Source organism: Podarcis muralis, chromosome 9 (genome assembly GCF_964188315.1).
Source record: "Podarcis muralis chromosome 9, rPodMur119.hap1.1, whole genome shotgun sequence".
NCBI lineage: Eukaryota > Metazoa > Chordata > Lepidosauria > Squamata > Lacertidae > Podarcis > Podarcis muralis.
In genome coordinates this window covers 71840681-71866300 of record NC_135663.1, presented here as the reverse complement: position 1 = coordinate 71866300, position 25620 = coordinate 71840681, and the positions used below count along the sequence as shown (strand labels likewise).

Here is a 25620-nt window from a genome sequence, read left to right as displayed (position 1 = left end):
TCTCGCGAGATCCTGGCGGAAGAGGCTCGCGGCGGAGAAAGGAACGGAGGAGGGGCGCGGTTACGAATCCCGGGTTGTGACTGGGGGTGGGGAAAGGGGCGTGGCAAAGAAATGACGTCAGCGCTAATGGTACCTCAGGTTGTCCGGTGGCCCTTTCGCGCCACAGTGACTGCGCGTGCATAGATGTCTTTCAGGGTTGAAACGGCGCCAGCCCTTCGCCATGAGGAAAAGTCACACGAGTTACACGCAGCCTTTTGTTTCCAACTCTGGTGGGAGGGGAGGGAATGCTCAGGTTATGTTGGACTACAACTCCCATCATGCCTTGTTAGCAGGCTCAGCAGTCGAGGATGATGGGAGTTGTAGTCCAGCAAATACGTGGCGGCTGCTTCCTCCAGGCTGAGAAAGACTGGTTTAGACTCGCAGGCTTCCTCAACCTCGACCCTCCAGATGTTTTTGGCCTACAACTCCCATCATCCCTAGCTAGCAGGACCAGTGCTCAGGGATGATGGGAATTGTAGTCTCAAAAACATCTGGAGGGGCGCGGTCGAGGAAGCCTGGTTTAGAGGAAAGGCGAACAGAAGAGGCTGCGGGGCAGGAGTTTGTAGAAACCTTGGAGGCTTTTCAGCAGAAGTTGAGCGAGTGGATCTTTTCCTTGAGTTTCCTGTAGTGCAGGGGGTTGGACTAGATGACCCTCAGGGTGCCTTCCAAACTCATTGATTCTAAAAAGTACACAGCCATGGAGAAAGAGCGGAGACAGAGTTTTTCTCCCTTCTCACAACACCAGAATTCATGGGCACCCGATGAAGCTGAACGTTGGAAGAGTTAGGACAGAAAAAGCACTTCTTCACAACAGAATAATAATAAAAATAAATTAATAATAATTTATTATTTATACCACGCCCATCTGGCTGAGTTTCCCCAGCCACTCCGGGCAGCTCCCAATCAAGTGTTAAAAACAATAAAGCATAAAATATTAAAAACTTCCCTAAATAGCTACTTATTTCCTTCACATCTGGTGGGAGGGCGTTCCACAGGGCAGGCGCCACTACCAAGAAGGCCCTCTGCCTGGTTCCCTGTAACCGCACTTCTCGTAATGAGGGAACCATATAGTTAATCTATGGAACTCCCTCCCACAGGAAGTGGCAATGTTGGGCCGCCAACTGGGACATCTTTAAAAGAGGGCTGGGCAAATTCATGGAGGAGAAGAGACTTGTCAAAGATTCCACAAGTGATTTCAGGCATACAGGTCAGGAGGTTAGAACGTGGTGCTGATAACACCAAGGGGCAGCTGCGTATTCCTCCACTGCAGAGAGTTGGACCGGATGGGTCCCTTCCAACTCTTACGATTCTATGAATGGCTATGAGCCACAATGGCTTTGCTCTGCCTGCACAGTTTTTGAGGCAGTGATGTTTCCAAATGCCGGCTGATGGAATCATGCCTTGTCAACTGTTCAGCCACTGTGAGAACAGAATGCTGGACTAGATGGGCTATTGGCCTGATCCAGAAAGCTCTTCTTATGTTCTTATATAGGAACAGTGCAGTTCAATGATGTGCATTTTATTTTTGTTGTTGTTGTTTAGTCGTTTAGTCATGTCCGACTCTTCTTGGACTCTTCTTGGACCAGAGCAGGCCAGGCACTCCTGTCTTCCACTGCCTCCCGCAGTTTGGTCAAACTCATGCTGGTAGCTTCGAGAAGACTGTCCAACCATCTCGTCCTCTGTCGTCCCATTCTCCTTGCCCTCCATCTTTCCCAACATCAGGGTCTTTTCCAGGGAATAGTCTCTTCTCATGAGCTGGCCCAAGTATTGGAGCCTCAGCTTCAGGATCTGTCCTTCCAGTGAGCACTCAGGGCTGATTTCCTTCAGAATGGAGAGGTTTGATCTTCTTGCAGTCCATAGGACTCTCAAGAGTCTCCTCCAGCACCGTAATGCAAAAGCATCAATTCTTCAGCGATCAGCCTTCTTTATGGTCCAGCTCTCACTTCCATACATCACTACTGGGAAAACCATAGCTTTAACTATACGGACCTTTGTTGGCAAGGTGATGTCTCTGCTTTTTAAGATGCTGTCTAGATTTGTCATTGCTTTTCTCTCCCAAGAAGCAGGTGTCTTAATTTCGTGGCTGCTGTCACCATCTGCAGTGATCATGGAGCCCAAGAAAGTAAAATCTCTCACTGCCTCCATTTCTTCCCCTTCTATTTGCCAGGAGGTGATGGGACCAGGGGCCATGATCTTCATTTTTGTGTAATAATGAATAATAATAGCTTAATCCTGCCAACCTAGCAGTTCGAAAGCACATCAAAGTGCAAGTAGATAAATAGGTACCGCTCCAGTGGGAAGGTAAACGGCGTTTCCGTGCGCTGCTCTGGTTTGCCAGAAGCGGCTTAGTCATGCTGGCCACATGACCCGGAAGCTGTACGCTGGCTCCCTCGGCCAATAAAGTGAGATGAGCGCCACAACCCCAGAGTCGGTCACGACTTGACCTAATGGTCAGGGGTCCCTTTAAAGGTAAAGGTAAAGGTACCCCTGCCCGTACGGGCCAGTCTTGCCAGACTCTAGGGTTGTGCGCTCATCTCACTCTATAGGCCGGGAGCCAGTGCTGTCCGCAGACACTTCCGGGTCACGTGGCCAGCGTGACATCGCTGCTCTGGCGAGCCAGCGCAGCACACGGAACACCGTTTACCTTCCCGCTAGAAAGCGGTCCCTATTTATCTACTTGCACCCGAAGGTGCTTTCGAACTGCTAGGTTGGCAGGCGCTGGGACCGAACGACAGGAGCGCACCCCGCCGCAGGGATTCGAACCGCCGACCTTTCGATCGGCAAGTCCTAGGTGCTGAGGCTTTAACCCACAGCGCCACCTGCGTCCCTCAGGGGTCCCTTTACCTTAATAGCTTAAAGGTCCCGGGCCCTAAGGAAGCCAGACTATCCTCCACCAGGGCCAGGGCTTTTTCAGTGATGGCTCCGACCTGGTGGAATGCTCTGTCACAAGAGACTAGGGCCCTGCAGGACTTGATCTCCTTCCGCAGGGCCTGTAAGACAGAGCTATTCTGCCTGGCCTTCAATTTGAATTAGCCTGATCCTCTATTCCCTTTTCCCTTTGCTCTTCTATGAAGAAACCCTTTCTGGGACTCCACATTTCAATTCTTCCTTTGCTGGCCCTAGTAGGATCAATTTGGCCAGTTAGCCCTGGTGATCATTTGATGTCTACAGACTGGGTTGTTTTTGGTTTTTCCCCCCAAAATGACCCCTGCATTTTAGAATTTTATTGATATTGATGTTGTATTTTATATTGTGTTTCATGCTGTTTTATGCTGTTTCTAAGTTGCATTTTAATCAGTGTTTTATATATGCTGTTAGCCACCCTGAGCCTGGTTTTTAAACTGGGAAGGGTGGGGTATAATTTTTTAAAAAATTATTATTATTATTATTTAATCCTCCTCTGCCCTTAATCACACACAAACTAGGATTTTTATCAATATGATATATTTATTTATACTCTGCCTTTTCCCCTTGACAGGACTCAAGGCAATTACAGATAAGAAAAAACAAAAATGTTAAAAACAATTGAGCATTAAAAGAATTAAAACGTTACACACCTATAAAATCTGTTTAAAACATACAAACAATGACAATAAAAACAGCAAGGCGCCAGCCCTGTCATTCAAAGCAGCCAGTTCCCAAAAGCCTGTTGGAACAAGGTCCTTCACCTGCCGGGAATTGAAGAGGCTGGAAGCAGCCACCACCGAGAAGGCCCTTTTCCATGTCCCTGCCAAGTGGGATTGTGAGGGTGGTGGGATCTTTATCACATTTTGACCACATGTGTCTGAAAGACAAGTCCCATTGAATGTTGAGGATTTGCTTCTAAGTAAACAGGCTGCACTTATAACAACAACCACCCCTCAAGTACTTGCAATTGTATTATAAATGAATATTTTTATTTATCTTTCTTCTTATTATTATTTAGCATTACCTGACATTTTCAGAAGATAAATTTAAAATAGTTTCGTTTACCAAAAGCAGTTTATGTGCTTCTTCATCAGATGTAGACTTACCAAGCTAAAAGTTGTCCAGTGACAGAAATAATATTTTTAAGACTCCTCAGTGAAGTAATTAGTTTCACTTCCTAAAATGACATGCCCTGTGCCTGGAATATGTGACTGTTTATTACATGTGATAGTGTTGTTGACACCCTCATTCCAAACGGACTAATGCAGGAGAGATACCCAGCTACCAGTTTAGTAACATTTAAGTGCTGCACAAATCCTAGGCATGCTTATAGTGCAATCCTATGCATGTCAAGCAAGACATGTCAAATCCAATTTCAGGTATTCTGTGTTGTGTGTGTGTCTCCTGCTCCAACTGTAATATATTAACACTCTGGTAAGATGCTTCTGAAATTCAGAATGAAAGCAAAGCAAGAGAAGAAGATGATCGTGCATTAGATGCTGTCCCAGTCCATTTTCTTATGTGGAAAAGATTCTAAGCTTTGAGGGAATGTATTTTAAACATATTTTAAGAACTAGCCACTAGGGGACAATCAAGTTGCAGATTTGCATTGCTCCTGTGGTCAAAACACCACTATTATTTGTGTGTTGCAGCACTGAAAGATTTGGCTATATGCAGAACTGCCTTTTATGCATAAAGAAAAGCACTTAAAGAAAGCAATTCAACTTGCTTTTCTTTATATGTCATAAAAGGGCAGGAAGTATGTGGCATGTCATGCACATAGTTATTTTTTGTAACCAGTTGTCAAAACACATGCAAAATGTGATGTTCCGTTGAACTCCACACCATTAATCCAAGTGTCTACAAATCCTGAAGAATTATTCAAAATCCCACCATTCAGGTCATTTACATATATCCGCAAGGGTGGAGCTGTGGTGTGGTCTAAACCACTGAGCCTCTTGGGCTTGCCAATCAGAAGGTCGGCGGTTCGAATCCACATGACGGAGTGAGATCCCGTTGGTCTGTGCCAGCTTCTCCCAACCTAGCAGTTTGAAAGCATGCCAGTGCAAGTAGATAAATAGGTACTGCTCTGGCAGGAAGGTAAACAGCGTTTCCATGCGCTCTGGTTTCTGTCATGGTGTTCTGTTGCGCCAGAAGCAGTTTAGTCAGGGAAGGAGCTCCTGTGCCGATCCTGTGGATCCCGCCACCTGAGGTGGTTGCCTCACTTTGCCTCATGGGTGGACCGGCTTCTCCCACTGGTGCTGGCCTGCCTGCAGGGAAAAAACCGAGCCACTCTTGAATATCCGCTAGACCCCAATGTTCCCAATTTCGCTAAGGGGCAATCCTGCTATGTCGACATATTAAGCCAATCTACTGATTTGTGATGTGTAACGAATCTGATATTATTGTTGATTTTATGCTGTTCACCACTGCAAACATATGTTGGTTAACATGCCCCAGGATTCTCCCCACACAGACCTGGATGGGGGAATGCAGGAAGTTCCCCGTATATACTCTTAGTTTCAATTGATCAGTCAACTCCTTGGCTGCAGCCTTCAAGAAGCATTGATTAGAGTCTCTTCAGAAGATTTACATCCAGTGCCCTGCCTGCTAGGAAGTAGTGTTTGCTGACCTCTTAATCAGTCAGGTAGAAAAAATAGCTGTGGATCAAAGCCAGGCTTACCAAATACTGCAATATATCTCCCGGTGCGCTCTTTTTCCCCTTCTTTTTTTAGATACAGCATTTCCGAATGGACAGTTCCTATATGCATTAGGAAGCAATCCAGGCAAATTACATACAAGCACAAATAATATTTATGCTATGTTAAGAGTTCTCAATCAGTTCACATCATTGCTTTGTGGCAAACTTCCTATCAAAAGTACAAATCTATACATATATTATTTTAACTAACTAATTGGGATGTGGGTGGCGCTGTGGTCTAAACCACTGAGCCTAAGACTTGTCGATCAGAAGGTCAGCGGTTCGAATCCCCGCAACGGGTTGAGCTCCCATTGCTTGGTCCCTGCTCCTGCCAACCTAGCAGTTCAAAAAAGCATGTGAAAGTGCAAGTAGATAAATAGGTACCGCTCCGGCGGGAAGGTAAACAGTGTTTCCGTTTCGCTGCTCTGGTTTCACCAGAAGCGGCTTAGTCATGCTGGCCATATGACCCAGAAGCTGTATGCCGGGTCCCTCGGCCAGTAAAGCAAGATGAGCGCCACAACCCCAGAGTCGTTTGCTACTGGACCAAATGGTCAGGGATCCCTTTACCTTTAACTAACTAATTAATGTATATACCACTAAATACCCAGATGGCTCCTAAGCGGTTTACAAAAACATAAAAGCAATGGCACAGCATCGTTAAAATACAGAATAACAACAAAATACACCATAATTATAATACATGATTAAACAAACAAAATTAAACTTCTGTGATTAAAATATGCAATAAAATATTCCCATTAAAAGGAACATAGCAATTAAAGCAGGAAAGTTGGGTAAGGAGACTAAGCAAATGCTTGTGTAAACGAGTGCACCTTCAAAACTATTGCAGTTCTATGCAGATGGCGGCTCTTGTATCTCAGCAGACAAACATCAATGAAAAAAGCTCCTGTCACTACAAGCTGATAAGGTAAAAAAAAAAAAAAGGTAAAGGGCCCCTGGATGGTCAAAGGTGATTATGGGGTTACAGCGCTCATCTCGCTTTCAGGCCGAGGGATCCAGCGTTTGTCCACAGACAGCTTTCTGGGTCATGTGGCCAGCATGACTAAACCACTTCTGGCACAATGGGATGAAGTAACAGACATGAGGTAGGAATTGATAATGCAGGTGAGCTGCAAGCAAGCTGCCGGCCAGCTCTGTGGAGCCTCCTTTTATTGACACAAATATGCAAACCCAGGCAGATACATTTTGGGCTATGACCTTTACGCAATAAAGCGAGATGAGCGCCGCAACCCCAGAGTCGGCCACGACTGGACCTAATGGTCAGGGGTCTCTTTTCCTTTTTAAAGTCCTTCCTGGGCATAGCTGTCAACTTTTCCCTTTTCTTGCGAGAAATCCTATTCGGAATAAGAGAATTTCCCTTAAAAAAAGGGAAAAGTTGACAGCTATGTTACTGGGCAATGAAAGGGAGGTGCCACCAAATTCACCCACCCAGGTCTCAGTTATGCAAGCCAGCATCCTCACCTGCAATTAAATCGTGGGTTTGGTTGGTCGTATTATGTACTGACCTGACGTTGAGCACCAGCAGCAGCAGGCTTGCAGCCTCTGTAGCCACCAGTCACTTGCAAATTTGGATCAGTAGATAGAATGGCCTGCAGCTACCCCCCCCCCCCCCGGTTTTTCTGATCCCTGCCATTCACCATGTTGCAACTTCCCCTCCCAGAAATAACTTGCAACATGATACCAATACCCCCACACCACGCTCATCCTACACTTATACCACAAATGTCCAGTTATCAGAGTATGTAATCTCAGGAACAGCTGAACCAAACTGCCACCACAGTAAACTATTTCCCCCTCCACTCCCCCTCTCATTGAGGGGCTGAGATGCAAACACTCCCCACGCGCTCTGTTAATCTCTTAGGAGTGACCTCTCTGTCAAAAACTCCCAGAATTTTCTTACTTCCTCCCTGCAGCTTACCTCTTTCTTACGCCTCCTTTGCCAGTCTCCCTTTCATTATTTCTCCATCCTTCCCGTCTTAACATTATTGAAATTACTTATGGAACAGTGGTAGCTTTATGCCTGCCCTAATGTTAATCAGTTAATGGGAAGCTTTATGAAATGTAATTTTGTACTCTTTAATCAAACTGGGTTTCCATTACAGTTATTGAGCCATAATTTTCAGGAATGTATATGTGCCTCTGATACTAAGATATGGCAAACTGCTGCCAACATTCCTTCGACTCCGGGTATCTGCTATATTTATTCTTTCCACTGTTGCAGATGCACGCAGCAGCAGGTCTCCTTAGTATTCAAAATAAACTCTGGATCTTTTAATCACCTGGCTTCCCATTGAAGCTAATTGGGATCCAGTTTGGATTTCACATACAGTGGTACCTCGGGTTAAGTACTTAATTCGTTCCGAAGGTCTGTACTTAACCTGAAACCGTTCTTAACCTGAAGCACCACTTTAGCTAATGGGGCCTCCTGCTGCTGCCGTGCTGGCGGAGCACAATTTCTGTTCTCATCCTGAAGCAAAGTTCTTAACCTGAAGCTGGGTTAGCGGAGTCTGTAACCTGAAGTGTATGTAACCTGAAGCGTATGTAACCCGAGGTACCACTGTAGTTTTGCAATAATTAATGCATTTTACAGCCCACAGTGAGTGAGTAAATCTAGCCAAGGACAGAGTGGTGTGGGAGTATCACTACAAGCTACAATCTTACAAGTTTTAAATAATATTTTAGATTGCATTCACAGAACACTGTCAAATACAGTCGAAGCCAAAAAGCAGAACTGTATGGGGCTATGTGCTCTGAAATAAAACCCTCCCTGGTCATTCAAAGAATGCAGAGGTCAGTTACTCAGCACTGAGGTGTAAATATTTGGAGATTTGTAAATATTTGGAAGAAAATATTGTAATGGTTAAAAGAGCTGAGCTGTGAAGCTGTAAACCAAAGCAAAAAGGAATAAAGTGGAAAGGGGAGAACTAATTTGGCCAGAGATTCAAAAAGCAAGGAAGCCCCCAACTTCCAGAGGGATAGTTTATGGATTCAAATGCACTGCCCATCATATTTCAGCAAAAGGTCATTCTCAGGGGCATCTAATAACAGTAAATTAAGAATACAACACAGTGTGAAAGCAACAAGGGGGCCAGACATTAGAGACCGAGATGCCACTCACACTGCTCACTGGCTAAAAGTTAATTCTGTTTGAAAAGGTGGTTCCTTGTTTTATTCAGTTTCTATTTTGATTGGAAGGAACTCGGGACATCATCCAGACTGACCCCCTCAAAATTTGTAACAATAGAGTTGGACTTCGTTTTAGAAAATAATATAAATGGTTATTATGGTATAACTACATAAAATAAGTGCTCACTGGAAGGACAGATCGTGAAGCTGAGGCTCGAATACTTTGGCCACCTCATGAGAAGAGAAGACTCCCTGGAAAAAACCATGATGTTGGGAAAGATGGAGGGCACAAGGAGAAGGGGACGACAGAGGCCGAGATGGTTGGACAGTGTTCTCGAAGCTACCAGCATGAGTCTGACCAAACTGCGGGAGGCAGTGGAAGACAGAAGTGCCTGGCGTGCTCTTGTCCATGGGGTCACGAAGAGTCGGACACGACTAAACAACAACAAAAATAAAATAATTGAAATATTGTTTCTGACTTATAAACTGGCATTCATTTGGTCACCAGCAGGGAATAGGATGGGGGAAATTCATAGTGTATGCCACAAGTGACTATTATACATGCATGTAGCCAGGCTTACAAAAGTGTTGTGGGATAGCAATTATCATGGATATTTGCAAGGCTGTGCTATTTGTTATTTATTGCAAAGCGGTTCACCACTTCTCAGTTGTACCTCTGATTTCCTAACATGAAAGACCACTTTTCAAAATCCTCATGTGATCCAAGGTGGCATTATTTGAGCAACACCTGGAAATTGTGTACTATTGGGCGACACTTCCTCCCAAGTGGGGAAGGCCATGCCATATGCCCAAACATTTCTCGCTTGAAATTTATATTGTTTGAAAGGCTGAACCGCTCCTCTATTATACAGGGTTCCAGCTAGACATTATATCCACTTACCCACCCTGCTTTTCTGTGCGCTGCTCTGGTTCGCCAGAAGCATCTTAGTCATGCTGGCCACATGACCCAGAAGCTGTACGCCAGCTCCCTCGGCCAGTAAAGCGAGATGAGCGCCGCAACCCCAGAGTCGTCTGCGACTGGACCTAATGGTCATCGGTCCCTTTACCTTTACCTTTACCCACCCCACTGATCAATTTTCTCGTTCTTTCTGCAACATGGTGATCACCTTTGAAGGTGACGTTCTGTGCACATTTACTACAGCATGTGTTCAATGAACTCAGAAACTATTTCTGAGAAAATTTATATGACGTGGGTGCATGGGTGTACAGGTCTGCTACTATGCCACCCAATCCTACGTGTGTATAGTGGGAATAAGTTGTACAGTGGTACCTCGGGTTACATACGCTTCAGGTTACATACGCTTCAGGTTACAGACTCCGCTAACCCAGAAATATTACCTCGGGTTAAGAACTTTGCTTCAGGATGAGAACAGAAATCGTGCTCGAGTGGCACAGCGGCAGCAGGAGGCCCCATAAGCTAAAGTGGTGCTTCAGGTTAAGAACAGTTTCAGGTTAAGAACAGACCTCCAGAACGAATTAAGTTCTTAACCCAAGGTACCACTGTACTGAGGTCACTGCGGTAGATGTTGCAGAGGTGGCACAGGGGACTGCAACCGTCCACGATGCTGGTAAGAATTTGACAATGTGGCAGCCGTGGATTGGACAGCCCATTTTTCATTGGGACTTCTGTTGGAATCCATTGACTGCTGAACAATTGCAGTCAAAAGTGATGCACGGACATTACCCTTCACATCCTCCAGTCTTGGTGGTGCGGTGTGTGTGTGTGTGGGGGGGTGTTTTTCCAGCACACCTGAGTTCCTTATTGCGAAAAATCCAGCCCGCCCCCAAAATAAATCAAGCACTTTTTGCTTAAAAAGATGGTTGGCATTTTTATTTTTAAAAAGAGTTAAATTCTCAATTCTCTTTTTCTAAATAACATTCATTTCCAGGGTAGCTCAGTTGGTTGTGGGTTCAAGCAAAAGACTCCTGCATTGCAGGGGGCTGGACTAGATGACCCTCAGGGTCCCTTCAACGCCACAATTGTATGCTGGGCAATATATCAATATATCGTCCAACACCAGTTTGAAGTTCATATCGTGATAACTGATTCATAATATTTGAGCTGGCAATATATCACACATCACAATGTGTGTAAGGGTTTCAACATTGCGGTAACTCACCAGCTAAACACTGCAATGTTATCACCAGCTAAACATTGCAATTTACAATGTCTGAAATAAGGATGGACAGAGGCGAACAGGACAAGGTCCTGGCAAGTGCTACCACTTGGGGGTCTAAAACGGATAAATGACAGTATTATCAATCATCACACACTCAGTTTCACCAGGAGGCAAGCCAAAACGCATCGAAATAGGTTTTGGGCTTGGCTACCAAATGGTAAGGGACGCAGCTGGTGCTGTGGGTTAAACCACAGAGCCTAGGACTTGCCGATCAGAAGGTCGGCGGTTCGAATCCCTGCGGCAGGGTGAACTCCCATTGCTTGGTCCCAGCTCCTGCCAGCCTAGCGGTTCGAAAGCACGTCAAAGTGCAAGTAGATAAATAGGTACCGCTCCGCCGGGAAGGTAAACGGCATTTCCGTGCGCTGCTCTGGTACGCCAGAAGTGGCTTAGTCATGCTGGCCACATGACCAGGAAGTTGTAACCCTCGGCCAATAAAGCAAGACGAGTGCCGTAACCCCAGAGTCGGCCACGACTGGACCTAATGGTCAGGGGTCCCTTTACCTTTACCAAATGGTGGTGTTCAGGACAATCCAAAGGACAGCGATAAGTCATAGTGAATACAAATAATCTGGGACTGCCAGGCAGAAGCCTGCTAGGACACAGAAGTAGTGGCAGAAACAGCTTGCCATAACTGCAGTACATGTTGGCAGCAGTGGCAACTGTTAAGTTGTGGGTGAACATATCAGACGACACAGCAATTCTTCAAACAGCTCTTGTTTATTCACAGGCCAGGACAGATCTGAACTGAAGGGCTCGTCAGCCTGTATATAGAGCTCCAGTACCACGTTACTATCCAATCACTGAACGTCACTTTCGATCGTTCATTTGCATAACTATCTACAGTATCCCCCTGCTGGCCCAGGGTGAGAACTTCAGTACATAACAGCAACAACCTGCAAGGCCTGGCGGTGGTGGCCTGCGAGTCCTCATGGCAGCAACGGGAGGGGCAGCAGTAGCAGTGGCAGCCTGCAAGGCTGTAACGGCACCCTGCAAGGTGTTGTGGAGGTGGCGGTAAAAGACCCCTGGGTCCATTCAAAGGCAACTATGGGATGTGGTGTTCCATCTTGCTGCAGGCTGAGGGAGCCAGCATTTGTCCACAGACAGCTTTCCAGGTCATGTGGCCATAACTAGACCTGTTCTGGCACAAGGGAACACTATGACGGGAGCCAGAGCGCACAGAAACGCCGTTTACCTTCCCGCTGCAGCAGTACCTATTTATCTACTTGCACGGGTGTGCTTTCAAACTACTAGGTTGACAGAGCAACGGGAGCTCACTCCGTCGCGGGGATTTGAACTGCCAACCTTCCTATCAGCAAGCCCAAGAGGCTCAGTGGTTTAGACCACAGCACCACCCGCTCCCTTATATTGTCCTGAATACCACCAACTGGTAAAGGTAAAGGTAAAGGGACCCCTGACCATTAGGTCCAATCGTGACCGACTTTGGGGTTGCAGCACTCATCTTGCTTTATTGGCCAAGGGAGCCGGCGTACAGCTTGCGGGTGATGTGTCCAGCATGACTAAGCTGCTTCTGGCGAACCAGAGCAGCGCACGGAAACGCCGTTTACCTTCCTGCCGGAGCGGTACCTATTTATCTACTTGCACTGCTTTCGAACTGCTAGGTTGGCAGGAGCAGGGACCGAGCAACGGGAGCTCACCCCGTCGCGGGGATTCGAACCGCCAACCTTCTGATCGGCAAGTCCTAGGCTCTGTGGTTTAACCCACAGCGCCACCCGCATCCCTTACCATTTGGTAGCCAAGCCCCAAACCCAAAGTCTCATTTGGCTGCATTTTGGCTTGCCTGCTGGCTGCTGAAAGTGTCTCCCCCCTGCGCTATTAAGCGATGGGATCATTTGCTGCCAGAAGTTGCGCAGGAGCTTCCGAGGAGGCGGAGATCCATCACCGAGCCGTAGGCAACCTCGGCGCGCGGAGGCGTTGAAGGAGAGATGCTGCTGGGAACCCAAGCGGGGTGGGCAGGATCCTGGCTCGCCCTGGACGTCTCCGCCCGGTCACTGTCGAAGCGGGACGCTGCGCCAGACAAACTCACTCTCTCCTGGGTTTAATTCGGCGCGGCTGCATCCTTTTTTCGCTCCTTCATCTCCGGGGGCGGGCAAGCGGCTCGGCGTCTCCGCCAGGGAATGCGCAGCATCCCGCCCGCGTGGTCTCATCTCTCGGGGGTGGAGGCCGATCCCTTCGCCGAGAGGGGAGGGCCATGATCAACGGGAGGAGGAGTGGGTGGGCGGGCGCGCGCGTGGGGTGCTCGCCTTCTCCTTGCGCGCGGCTTCCTTGTGTTGTGGATCGGGCGCAGCAGGGAAGCTTAGCCGGCATGCGAGGCGCGATTGGAAACTGAGGGCTCCCCGTGTTTCTTTTATTTTCTAGCTAGAGAGGGAAGGCAGTGTGTGTGTGGCACGACAAGGCGATCGCAGCACGCGGAGATATTTTTTCCCCGATGGCTTCCGGCGCTAACCAAATCCCCCAGCCCCGGACTTGCAATGGGGCTCCGGGAGCGCGTCCTGCGCGCAGCGCGTCGGAGGAAAGCGACCCGGACCTGCAGGTGAAAATGTGCAAGAAGATCGCCCAGCTCACCAAGGTAAAAATAAATACAATACAATACAATACGGGGTGGGTGGGTGTTGAGGGTCGCTGGCTGCTGCTGCAGGCAAGGAGAAGTTTACGCGTCTGCTTCCCATCTCCCAAGGAAGGGAAACGCCTAGAAACTTTCGTTTCCGTCGGGAGAGCGCGAGACTCTCCATCGCAGGGTCGTGGGTTCGAGAGAGAGAGAGATCCTTGCATGGCAGAGGGTTGGACTAGATGACCTAGGGGTACCCTACTCAACTCTCTCCCAGAGTCTTGTGATTTCCCTCTTGGGATGGAAAAGATCGGCCGTCTTGGACGCCTGACCGCCTCCATCCTCTCTAGTCTAGCGATTTAAAACAATGGAAAAAAGCAGCAGCTTATTTGCAGCTTGCATGATGAAATTAGCCCTGCTTTTAACGACGTGGTGGAGTCGATCTTCCAGAAACCGCCAGGGAAGTTTTGCTTTTGCTCTCTCTTTTTTTTGCAGTGCTAATATTGGATGTCGCCTGCAAACCTGTAGCTGTCGTGGAGAGAACGGAGAACTTGTCCTTTCAGTCGGGATAAGGGCGCAAATGAGGAAATAGAATGTTTAATAGAAATACAGTGGTACCTCGGGTTAAGTACTTAATTCGTTCCGGAGGTCCATACTTAACCTGAAACTGTTCTTAACCTGAAGCACCACTTTAGCTAATGGGGCCTCCTGCTGCTGCCACGCCGCCGGAGCACGATTTCTGTTCTCATCCTGAAGCAAAGTTCTTAACCCGAGGTACTATTTCTGGGTTAGCGGAGTCTGTAACCTGAAGCATCTGTAACCCGAGGTACCACTGTATTCTGTTTCAGGGTGCAGCAACGGAGTAGGTTTTCAAGGTGGCCACAGGGCCGGCCCACCCAAGGGGCCCAGTGAGGTGACCACTTCAGGCGGCAGGACCCCTGGGGCAGCAGATCCCAACATCAGTCTTTCTTGTCCACTTGTTCCTAATGTAGAGATTTACTCATCCCTTTCTCCCTGGCAGGGATGGGGCACCATTTTGGGGGTTGTTGCCTCAGGTGCCCAAATGTCTTGGACCGGTCCTGGTGGCAGATGATAGCAGCGAGCTTTCTCAGAGGCTTGGTGACATTTGTGAACTGAAAAGAGTCATTCAGTTTTTTACTGGACATTTACCGTAGTTAATATAGTATATTATAGTATATTATAGTATATTATAGTGGATAGTCTTCTTCTTTCCCACCATTTTATTTGTCTCCTAGCTCAATGCAAAGTATAATTAATATATCAGTTATAAAAAAAAAGTTGTGTTTTCTATCTTTTTTTGCACTGCCCCTCAAATTTATCTATTTAAAAAAACCAAAAATGCTTAGCCTTGCTGTTTCTGCTTAGGAAAATATTGCTTTATTATAGTCCATGCTAATTAACTTAATAGATCTGGTTTGTGTGTGGTAGTTTCTGCCTGAATATGGACCTGAACAAGATCAGCACATTTCAAATATTTTATCAGCCTATCCTTTAATTCTACGCTTACTTGTGGGTTCTAACTCCCGTAAGTGAAATTCAACTGCTCAGTGAACCAGACTGAAGGATACATTTACCATTTGAGATTCCCTGGGGCTTCTTGCATTTTAATAGAAATAGCATTTGTGAGGATGAATATCAGGATTTCAGCATGAAGGAAGAGTGGTTTGACCTTTTCATCCCATACCATCTCCTCTCCAAAAACCCCACAAGGGTGCCATTGAAACCTTGTCCCTTCATCTCAGTAGAAAATAAAACATACCTGTCAATTAATTCAGCCATGAGTACACAATCTTGCTAACAGCAACCTTGTAGCATGTAAGTGTTTTTATATACCACATAGCTCTGACTTCCCTACTGAATACAGTCGTACCTTGGAAGTTGAAGTCGAACAGAATCCGTTCTGGAAGTCCGTTCGACTTCCAAAACATTCGGAAACCAAAGAGCAGCCTCTGATTGGCTTCAGGAAGCTCCTGCAGCCAATCGGAAGCCACAGAAGCCCCATCGGACGTTTGACTTCCAAACCGGAACAGTCACTTCTGGGTTTGCGGCATTTGGGAGCCAAAACGTTAGAGAACTAAGCTGTTTGAAAACAAAGGTACGACTGTACTCATTTTGGTCTGGGTGTGCTAGAAATGGGACTAAAAATATTGTTACACTTTTGTAGGCATTTTGATATTCATACCTGCTTAGTTACTTTCCCCCACACTCTAAGAACCATATCCCATACTCTGCAATTGATGGAACATAGGAAGGATTTCAGTTATGTTCCACAACATTTAATTACACACAACATATAATTTAGCTGCTTGTGATCAGTTTTAAAAGGAGCTTTTTACTATTAATGGTCTGTAGGTAGTATGTGACCTGTAATTTCCAGGAGGTTTTTATGTGTGCACACTCAAAAATGGAGTTTCCAGTTTCCACAGAAGCAACTCTATTCTTAAGTTTAGATTTTTATCATGAATATACAAAAGCGAAAACAACAACCCTATTTAGATGCTTACAGCTCAGGGATGTGAACATTGCATACTTCTGCGATCTGCTGCTTGTGATTTCCACTCATGCCTTAATAATGACAAACCATGTGTTTTGTGCATGGATAATACACAGTACGTAGAAATGTATACACGAGTGAGTTTTTATACGTTTTCAGAAGACCAAGTATGTGTTTTGTAATAGTTCCATCTATATGCATGGATGCACAAACTTCACACATGAATAAACCTTGATTCTACAGGAAACATGAGCTAAATGGCCAAATACACGGTTAGTTAAAGTTTATAGGTCTGTAAAGAACACATCACCGTTCTAAGGGAAGCAGCTGGACATGGCGCTTTAAAACACAGAGCTAGAAAGTGCCTAGAAAGTGTGGCCTTTTGCCCACCATGCAGCCCTTTCACCACATGCTGTGGTTAAACTAAAGGTAAAGGGACGTGGGTGGTGCTGTGGGTTAAGCCACAAAGCCTAGGATTTGCTGATCAGAAGGTTGGCGGTTCGAATCCCCACGACGGGGTGAGCTCCCATTGCTCGGTCCCTGCTCCTGCCCACCTAGCAGTTCAAAAGCACATCAAAGTGCAAGTAGATAAATAGGTACCACTCTGGCGGGAAGGTAAACGGCATTTCCGTGCACTGCTCTGGTTCACCAGAAACAGCTTAGTCATGCTGGCCACATGAGCCAGAAGCTGAATAAAGCGAGATGAGTGCCGCAACCCCAGAGTCGGCCATGACTGGACCTAATGGTCAGGGGTCCCTTTACCTTTAAAGGTAAAGGACCCCTGACAGTTAAGTCCAGTCGCAAATGACTCTGGGGTTGCGGCGCTCATCTCGCTTTGCTGGCCGAGGGAGCCGACGTTTGTCCACAGACAGTTTTTCTGGGTCATGTGGCCAGCATGACTAAACTGCTTCTGACAAAACCAGAGCAGTGCACGGAAACGCCGTTTACCTTCCCACCGGAGCGGTACCTATTTATCTACTTGCACTTTGACGTGCTTTCAAACTGCTAGGTTGGCAGGAGCAGGGACCGAGCAACAGGAGCTCACCCTGTCGTGGGGATTCGAACCGCTGACCTTCTGATCGGCAAGTCCTAGGCTCTGTGGTTTAACCCACAGCGCCACCCTCATCCCAATGAAACTTTAAGCAATGCATTTGGGAGGGAAACTTCCTGCTTCCCTGATACTTGCTGGGCTGGATACCTGCTGAGAGAGATCCCCAAAAGGGAGGCAATGTGTCCTTCTATGTAGGTTGCGCAGAACTGCGATGTACTTCGTAGGATCCTTGCAAAATGCAAGCCTTCCCTCTGTAAAAAACCCACCTGCTAGGCATTTTGCTAGGATATATGTAAAGGCCTTTGAGATTCCAGGGGAGGAAGGCTGTAATCAGAAATGTCACACAGGATCAGTGACAGCTATTAATAACTACAGATGGGATATTTTAAAGGATGTCAGATTGGCCGGGTGAAGTATTAATTTCATTATAAACCTGCATCCTGGTGTCTCGTTCACCAGACTATAAGGCGAGTTTGCAAGCAGATAGCCTAACTCAATGCTTCCATCAGGATGAGTGTGTGTATAAGTTTAGCTAAAGTCATATTTTGTTGTTGTTATGGAGGGACAAAATCTTGGCACTGAAGGCTGAGTAGGGCTGAGGCAGGTAGGGCACCCTTGCCCTGATCCAAATTAGAGCCCTCTTCACGACCACAGCTGCTTTAAAGGGAACAACAGCAGCAACCACACATAGAAAGGCAGTCTCATTTGAAACAGCAATGCCATGCCCACCACAAATTATTCCAGAGTAATCGAAGCTCTTCATTGCAGCATTTTTTTTACCTTCACCTTTCTGAGTTTTCCCATGTGATAAAATTTCTTTGTCGACATGGTGCTGGTGCAAAACGAAGTATGTTGTTGTTTAGTCATTTAGTCATGTCCGACTCTTCGTGACCCCATGGACCAGAGCACGCCAGGCACTCCTGTCTTCCACTGCCTCCCGCAGTTTGGTCAAACTCATGCTGGTAGCTTCGAGAACACTGTCCAACCATCTCGTCCTCTGTCATCCCCTTCTCCTTGTGCCCTCCATCTTTCCCAGCATCAGGGTCTTCTCCAGGGAGTCTTCTCTTCTCATGAGGTGGCCAAAGTATTGGAGCCTCAGCTTCAGGATCTGTCCTTCCAGTGAGCACTCAGGGCTGATTTCCTTCAGAATGGATAGGTTTGTTCTTCTTGCAGTCCATGGGACTCTCAAGAGTCTCCTCCAGCACCATAATTCAAAAGCATCAATTCTTCGGCGATCAGCCTTCTTTATGGTCCAGCTCTCACTTCCATACATCACTACTGGGAAAACCATAGCTTTAACTATACAGACCTTTGTTGGCAAGGTGATGTCTCTACTTTTTAAGATGCTGTATAGGTTTGTCATTGCTTTTCTCCCAAAAAGCAGGCGTCTTTTAATTTCGTGGCTGCTGTCACCATCTGCAATGTTCATGGAGCCCAAGAAAGTAAAATCTCTCACTGCCTCCATTTCTTCCCCTTCTATTTGCCAGGAGGTGATGGGAAGTATAGAAAGCATAATTCCTGGATGCCAAGATCCATGTTTTGGGCAAGAAGTCTTTGGTGAGAGAACTCCAGCAGAAATTTAAAACCCACAAAATATGCATCAAAGCAAAGCATGGAAATATAGGCTGTTAGACCTTTAGAATATGCCCTTCCAAGCTCCTTCCAAAGTTTCCTTTCTCCCCCAGCAAAGGAAAAGACCACAGATTTGATAAGTTAAAAGATGGGTTTACTTACAAACACTCCAAAGGTCAGGTTCATGTGCTTTTCCATACATTAGTCAGAAAGGTTGCACAGGCAGTAAAATGTAGCTTAGTTGAACAGCATGGATGGTGAACTGCCCTGAAACAGTAAGTCCCATGCTCAGGCAAGGAGACTACTGTACGGTGTGTGAGACTAACAGAATCCCTCTTCTGTCTCTTTGGCCCATACTCAAGTGCAAATATCAAAAGCCAGCAAACTGCCAAGCAGGGCACCTGGGAAGAGAGTAGTAAATGTGTAAAATAAGCCAGTGTGTTGTAGTGGTTAAGAGCGGGGGACTCATAATCTGGTGAACCGGGTTCGATTCCCTGCTCTTCCACATGCAGCTGCTGGGTGACCTTGGGCTAGTCACACTTCTCTGAAGTCTCTCAGCCCCACTCACCTCACAGAGTGTATGTTGTGGGGGAGGAAGGGAAAGGAGTTTGTTAGCCGCTTTGAGATTCCTTAGGGTAGTGATAAAGTGGGATATCAAATCCAAACTCTTCTTCTTCTTCTTCTAAACCAGAGCTCCCTGCCCATAATACAGTGGTACCTTGGGTTACAGATGCTTCAGGTTACAGACTCCGCTAACCCAGAAATAGTACCTCGGGTACTATTTGCTTCAGGATGAGAACAGAAATCGTGCTCCAGCGGCACAGCGGCAGTGGGAGGCCCCATTAGCTAAAGTTGTGCTTCAGGTTAAGAACAGTTTCAGGTTAAGAACGGACCTCTGGAACGAATTAAGTTCTTAACCCGAGGTACCACTGGCACTTCCAGGCAGGTGTTTATTGGGAGACAGGTGCTCCTCACGCTTACAGCTTTATTAATTAATTTGCAGTATCTCAATCCCCACCCCAATTTAGATCTCCTTTCCTTTGTCTGATTTTCCTATACCTCCATCTGCCCAAGACTCATTCAGTAGAACTGTGCCACCTTCTGTGAACAACCATCTGTCCAACTGCCAAAACACATAACTGTTGTCAGCAAGCAAGGAAAGCTTAAAATTCTAAAGGAAACACACACACACACACACCCTGCAATTTTCAGGAATAAGCTGGTTAACACATAAAGCTATCAGTGCAGTAGTACAATATAATCAATAGTGGAAATTGGGGCTGGGCAATAGCCCATTTTCAACCTCACGATATATTACCGGCTAAATATCTTGATATATCATGATATATATCTCTGATGGCAGAGAGCCTTGCTGGGCCTCTCCGTGGCAGCAGAAGGTCCCACAAAAGCACTGACCAGGATATTCCTGGATGTTCTTCAGTCTGTGGGATTTTTAACCTACCCCAGGGCAGATTTCAGGACCAGGGCAGCTCCAAGAAATTACAGTGGTACCTCTGGTTGCGAACGGGATCTGTTCCGGAGGCCCATTCGCAACAGGAAAAGAGCGCAACCTGAAGCACCGTATCTGCGCAGGTGCGTGGCACGATTTGGCGGTTGTGCGCATGCGTGAGTGGCGAAGCATGTCAAAGTGCAAGTAGATAAATAGGTACCACTCCGGTGGGAAAGTAAATGGTGTTTTTCCGTGCGCTGCTCTGGTTCGCCAGAAGCGGCTTAGTCATGCTGGCCACATGACCCGGAAGCTGTACGCCGGCTCCCTCGGCCAATAAAGCGAGATGAGTGCCGCAACCCCAGAGTCGGCCATGACTGGACCTAATGGTCAGGGGTCCCTTTACCTTGACCTTTTACCACTGTATTCTGAAGGCAGGCTTTAATCTTGTGGTTACAGTTTCATTTGTAGAGAAAAGAAGTCTGAGCCTCAGACTTTCTACCCTGTGACTTCCTTCCTCTGTAAGGATGAGCCATGTGCTGATGGCTAAGAGCCAGCAGAGAGGAGGATGGCAAAAGAAGAAGATGGCTGTGTGACTAGCCCTTTTATAGTGTCTGCCAGGGTCACGCCCATCTACCTGGCCACACACAGGGGGAGGATAATCCAGAGCAGGTATGACAGAAAGTTCTCCGTGTCTGGAGCAACATTCCCCTGTGTGTCCACTCTGGGCAACAGGAAATGTTGTATTTGACTGCTTCAGTAGTGATACATCCCACACAATCCCAGTCTGATAACCCATATGTCATCACAGTAGTGGCCGTGAGGAAGCACAGGTGGGCCCCATCGCTCTCCTAGCTTCCCAGCACTGCAGGTCACTGGTGCTTCTGGAGAGGGAGAGAAGAAGGGTGGTTGACCCAATGCAGAACATGGTGGGTGGCGCAGAGGGTTAAACCCGACACTACAAGTCCAAGACAAGACACCTTCCATGTATTCACATGTTTCATGCCACACCTGTTTTGACCCTGAGTAAATACCGTATTTTTCGCTCTATAGGACGCACCCAACCATAGGACACACCTTGTTTTAGAGGGGGAGAACAAGAAAAAAAATTCTCCCCCTCTTTGCTCAGCGCCTTCCATTTCTCCTCCCACTTGGCTGAAGGGGCGCTGCGCAGCTCTCCCTCTCTGCTGAAGCCAGGAGAGTCTTGCTCTCCCAGCTTCAGCAAAAGGAACCCTTCAGGCGGCTATCCCTGAAGCCTGGAGAACGAGAGGGGTTGGTGCACACCGACCCCTCTCGCTCTCCAGGCTTCAGCGAAAGCAACACGAAGACTCTGGAGCGCGGAGGGAGCGCTCCCTCTGCGCTTCGGAGGCTTTGCGTTGCTATCGCTGAAGCCAAGGAGCCTGCATTCGCTCCATAGGATGCACACACATCCCCCCTTAATTTTTGGAGGGGGAAAAGTGCGTCCTATAGAGCGAAAAATACGGTAGCAGAAGAAAGTGGCAGAAAGCGGAGACAGAGACACAGAGCAAGCAGAGATTACAGAGAAGACAAGTGTGCTGGCAATATCCATGCACGGACAGGGCCTAGCAGCAGAAGTCTCTGTGAGTGCAGCTGTTTCGAAGGAGGAGCGGACAAATAAGGGAGCTAATGAAGCTTGAAGCAGCAGGCTGTGCGTTTCCTAGATGAACTGAATCTCAAAAGCAAGTTATCTTTGTCTTTCTCCTGAGCTCTGAATTTCCTTGATTCTTTGGAATACATAATTTATGGACCCATTAGAGAACCCAGTACATGGATAATGAGATTATCGGTTTTTATTGTGGTTAGAGGAAGTTGTGTGTCAAACTTCGCATGCTGCGCTTGAAAAGCTAACCGAAAGCTTGGCACCCCAATTGGGCAAAGTGCACCAAGGACCACAGATCACGACTAATCTCCTTTGCATAACACTTGGTGAGTTTAGGTCACAAACATAGAAAACCAAGCCGCGCATCATTTACATTTTTTATTTCCCTTTGGTCTAGAATAATCGCGAAAATGTCAAGCTCTTCCATTTGTTGTGCAAATCCATCTTTTAAGTATCCATGCCCTTACATCCTAAGCCCATTTACTTGAAAACACAATTTGTTTATCTTACTGAATGTTATTTCCAGGTCTGTCAGTACCATAGCTGTCAACGTTTCCCCTTTTTAAAGGGAAATTCCCTTATTCCGAATAGGATTCCTCGCAAGAAAAGGGAAAAGTTGACAGCTATGGTCTGTATGATGCAGGATTGCCTTCCAAGGCCACAATTCTTTCCACACATGGGCTGCGTACAGAACGCTGGCTTAAAATGCAACTAGGTCATTATTTTTTCCAATTCAGATCAAAGCTTGTTTGGGAGAAAACTCATCAAGACGCAGTATTTAATAATATGTGCCTGAAAGCTGCAATCTAAATTTGCCAATATGTGATTGAATCTCACCCAAAAAAAGACAGTCCAGAAGTACGCCAAGTTTTATTTACTTAAGAAATTTAAACGCCACTTCATAATGTTTAGCTGAGAGCAGTGTAAATTAAAACAGCAAGATATACAACAGAACAATAAAAACAATAATCAATTAACACTATTGAAAGAGCACTGTAAAAACTTCATTTCCAGTGCTTGAAATTAGTTACAATTTCTCTAATTAATGATTGTTCTGTATTGTTAACTGTCCTGGTTCCTTGGAATGGGATTACTTATTCTTTAGAACAAAAAATAATGCAAAATATTTCAGTTGCCTCTTCTATGGAGGTAATTCTAACCAGCCATTTCCTCTTCAAACTGAATTTTCAGTGAAGTTAACATGTCCATCTCCCAAACCTTAAATTTCCACATATTTATTTTGCTGGTGTGTGGGACAACAAATGATTATCAATACATGTTTAGTTCATCATACAAAAAGGCTCGAGAGCTTCCCTAAGAATTCTTTTGTTCTGACTAACGGGGTGAGTAAAAATAAATAGGAAATCATCTGGTATTTGCTCTCTTCTAGGATCCTCCAAAAGTGCTTTCACATCATTTACTATATTGTAGTATATTGATCTTTCGAAAGGCTCCTGCAATTACACTTAGAGCCTTCAGTTACCCTTATAAATCAGGTTTATGGCATCCAATACTTTTCTGCTTTGCTTTGTGGACCACTATTGTTCAGTTAATTATACAGGAAATAGAGAATTAAATGAGTAAAGTTTGCGATCCTTTCTGCAGGTGTTTTGTCATTTCAGTTTCAGTTTTGAGCACAAGAACACTAAAAGCTGAAGTCTCACCAAGATATGTGAGGTAGAATCTTCTTTTAGAAAGGTCAGGAGAGACTACCGTTTTTGTACTCTAAGACTAGGGTTGCCATATGCCCAGAATTTCTCAGACATATCCGAAATACTGCTGTCTCTACCTGGGAGATCTTCCTTTCCCTGCCTCTAACATCAGCCATTCATCAGCTTCCTGTGAGTATCCTCATTAATGGTTTCTTCATACAACAAGAGGCAGAAAGGAAAGGGAGTGTTTGACTAAATTTCCTCATGTTCAAATCCCCACTCAACTATGATGCACTCTGAGTGACAGGATGACGAGAGCGCCTGTGCCTTTACTCGTATATGTTATGTACTGAAGTTCTCACCCTGGGCCAGCAGGGGGATACTGTAGATAGTTATGCAAATGAAGGATCGAAAGTGACGTTCAGTGATTGGATAGTTTTAGAAAGTTGCTACAGTAATGTTGTACTTGAGCTCTATATAAACAGGCTGACTGAGCCCTTCAGTTCAGTTCTGTTCTGACCTCTGAATAAACCAGAGCTATTTGAAGAATCACTGTGTCGTCTGATATGTTCACCCACAACTTAACAGTATAGAAAAGATGCATAGAATTCCTTCTTCTACGCAATCCCTCGGCCAATAATGCAAGATGAGCGCCGCAACCCCAGAGTCGGCCACGACTGGACCTAATGTTCAGGGGTACCTTTACCTTTACCTTTATCCCTTAAATGGGCAGTCCACTGAGGTTTAGTGAATGGGTAGGCAAACTAAGGCCTGGGGCCCAGATCCGGCCCAATCACCTTCTATTCCTTTTATTTAAAATGCATCTCTGGGCTATTTGTGGTGCATAGGAATTAGTTTATTCCCCCCCCCAAAAAAAATATAGTTCAGCCCCCCACAAGGTCTGAGGGACAGTGGACCGGACCTCCCTGCTGAAAAAGTTTGCTGACCCCTGGTTTAGTGCATATATATATATTTACAGGACAGACATTCTGTTGCCCTACTTTTTATTCCTTTTGTGATTAGCCTCTTATGTGATCAGTAGAACAATGTTGGAAGTAAACCTGAGCTTTGTGCATCTCAGGAATGCCAGACCATGTAATCTTGGATAAGTGGGGTAAAAAGAAAGAAAAATCCAATAATGGCTAAAAGAAGAGAAAAAGTGAAATTAGGTTGTTGGTTTTTTAACTAGAGGATGTCATTTTTATAAAGGGCCACCAAAAAACCCCACAAAGCTGGCATCTGAGCTCCAGTCTCTCCAACTATATTTAAAGAACAGTCCAGGCAACAGAAAACTCAAGACAACGGTTACATTTTGGAAGGCTGAACATGTCTTACTCAATCTCTTCCTGCTGTGTATATAGATCCAGAACAGGCAGGGAAAATGCATGGAATCTGCAGAAGTTTAAAGATTATTTATAAAGCTTTAATGTGAATTTGTGTAATTGCTGCCAAGCTAGTAAATGAACATCAACCCCTGTGTACTATGGTTATGGACTGCGCCTTTAAGAGCAATCTGAACATGTAGGCAGATATTCAGTAGATGAAGCTTTCCTCATCGATTCATCTCGAGGTCAAGAAAGTCCACGTGGTTGCAGGTAGCAAGACCAGGAGTTTTGTGACTTCCAGGAGGTGATTTACTTACTTGACATGGCCAATGGGCTGCATTTGGCATGGTGCATAATCAGAAGTTGTTCAGGTCAGATTGAAACCGATCCTGTTTCCCACCAGGTACAGTGGTACCTCGGGTTACAGATGCTTCAGGTTACAGACTCCGCTAGCCCAGAAATAGTACCTCTGGTTAAGAACTTTGCTTCAGGATGAGAACAGAAATCGTGTTGACGGCGGTGGCAGTGGGAGGCTCCATTAGCTAAAGTGGTACCTCAGGTTAAGAACAGTTTCAGGTTAAGAACGGACCTCCAGAATGAATTAAGTTCTTAACCCGAGGTACCACTGTATTTATGCATTACAAATACGAGTATTTCCATCCTACCTTTCTACATTCATCTGTGAAGATGAATTTAAAACAATAAAGTAGAATAAAAACTAACAGCACATCCCCACGTTGGGCAAAACATTCCTGCATTGCAGGTGGTTGGATTAGATGATATTCATGGTCCCCTACAACTCTCCAATTCTATGAGTCCATGAAATATACAGTGGTAACTCTACTTGCGTTCACCTCCTGTTACGTATCCTTCGGG

General features: G+C 46.0%; 1 protein-coding gene across 1 annotated transcript in view; it reads left to right on the top strand.

Moving 5' to 3' along the window:
* Nucleotides 1-13240: 13240 nt before the first annotated feature.
* Nucleotides 13241-25620, top strand: part of LOC114604307 (protein FAM184B) — a 76558-nt gene continuing 64178 nt past the window's right edge. The window contains exon 1 of the mRNA XM_077934414.1: nucleotides 13241-13582. Within this exon, the coding sequence (XP_077790540.1) occupies nucleotides 13442-13582 (141 nt within the window). The 5' untranslated portion in view covers nucleotides 13241-13441. The remainder of the gene's footprint in view (nucleotides 13583-25620) is intronic.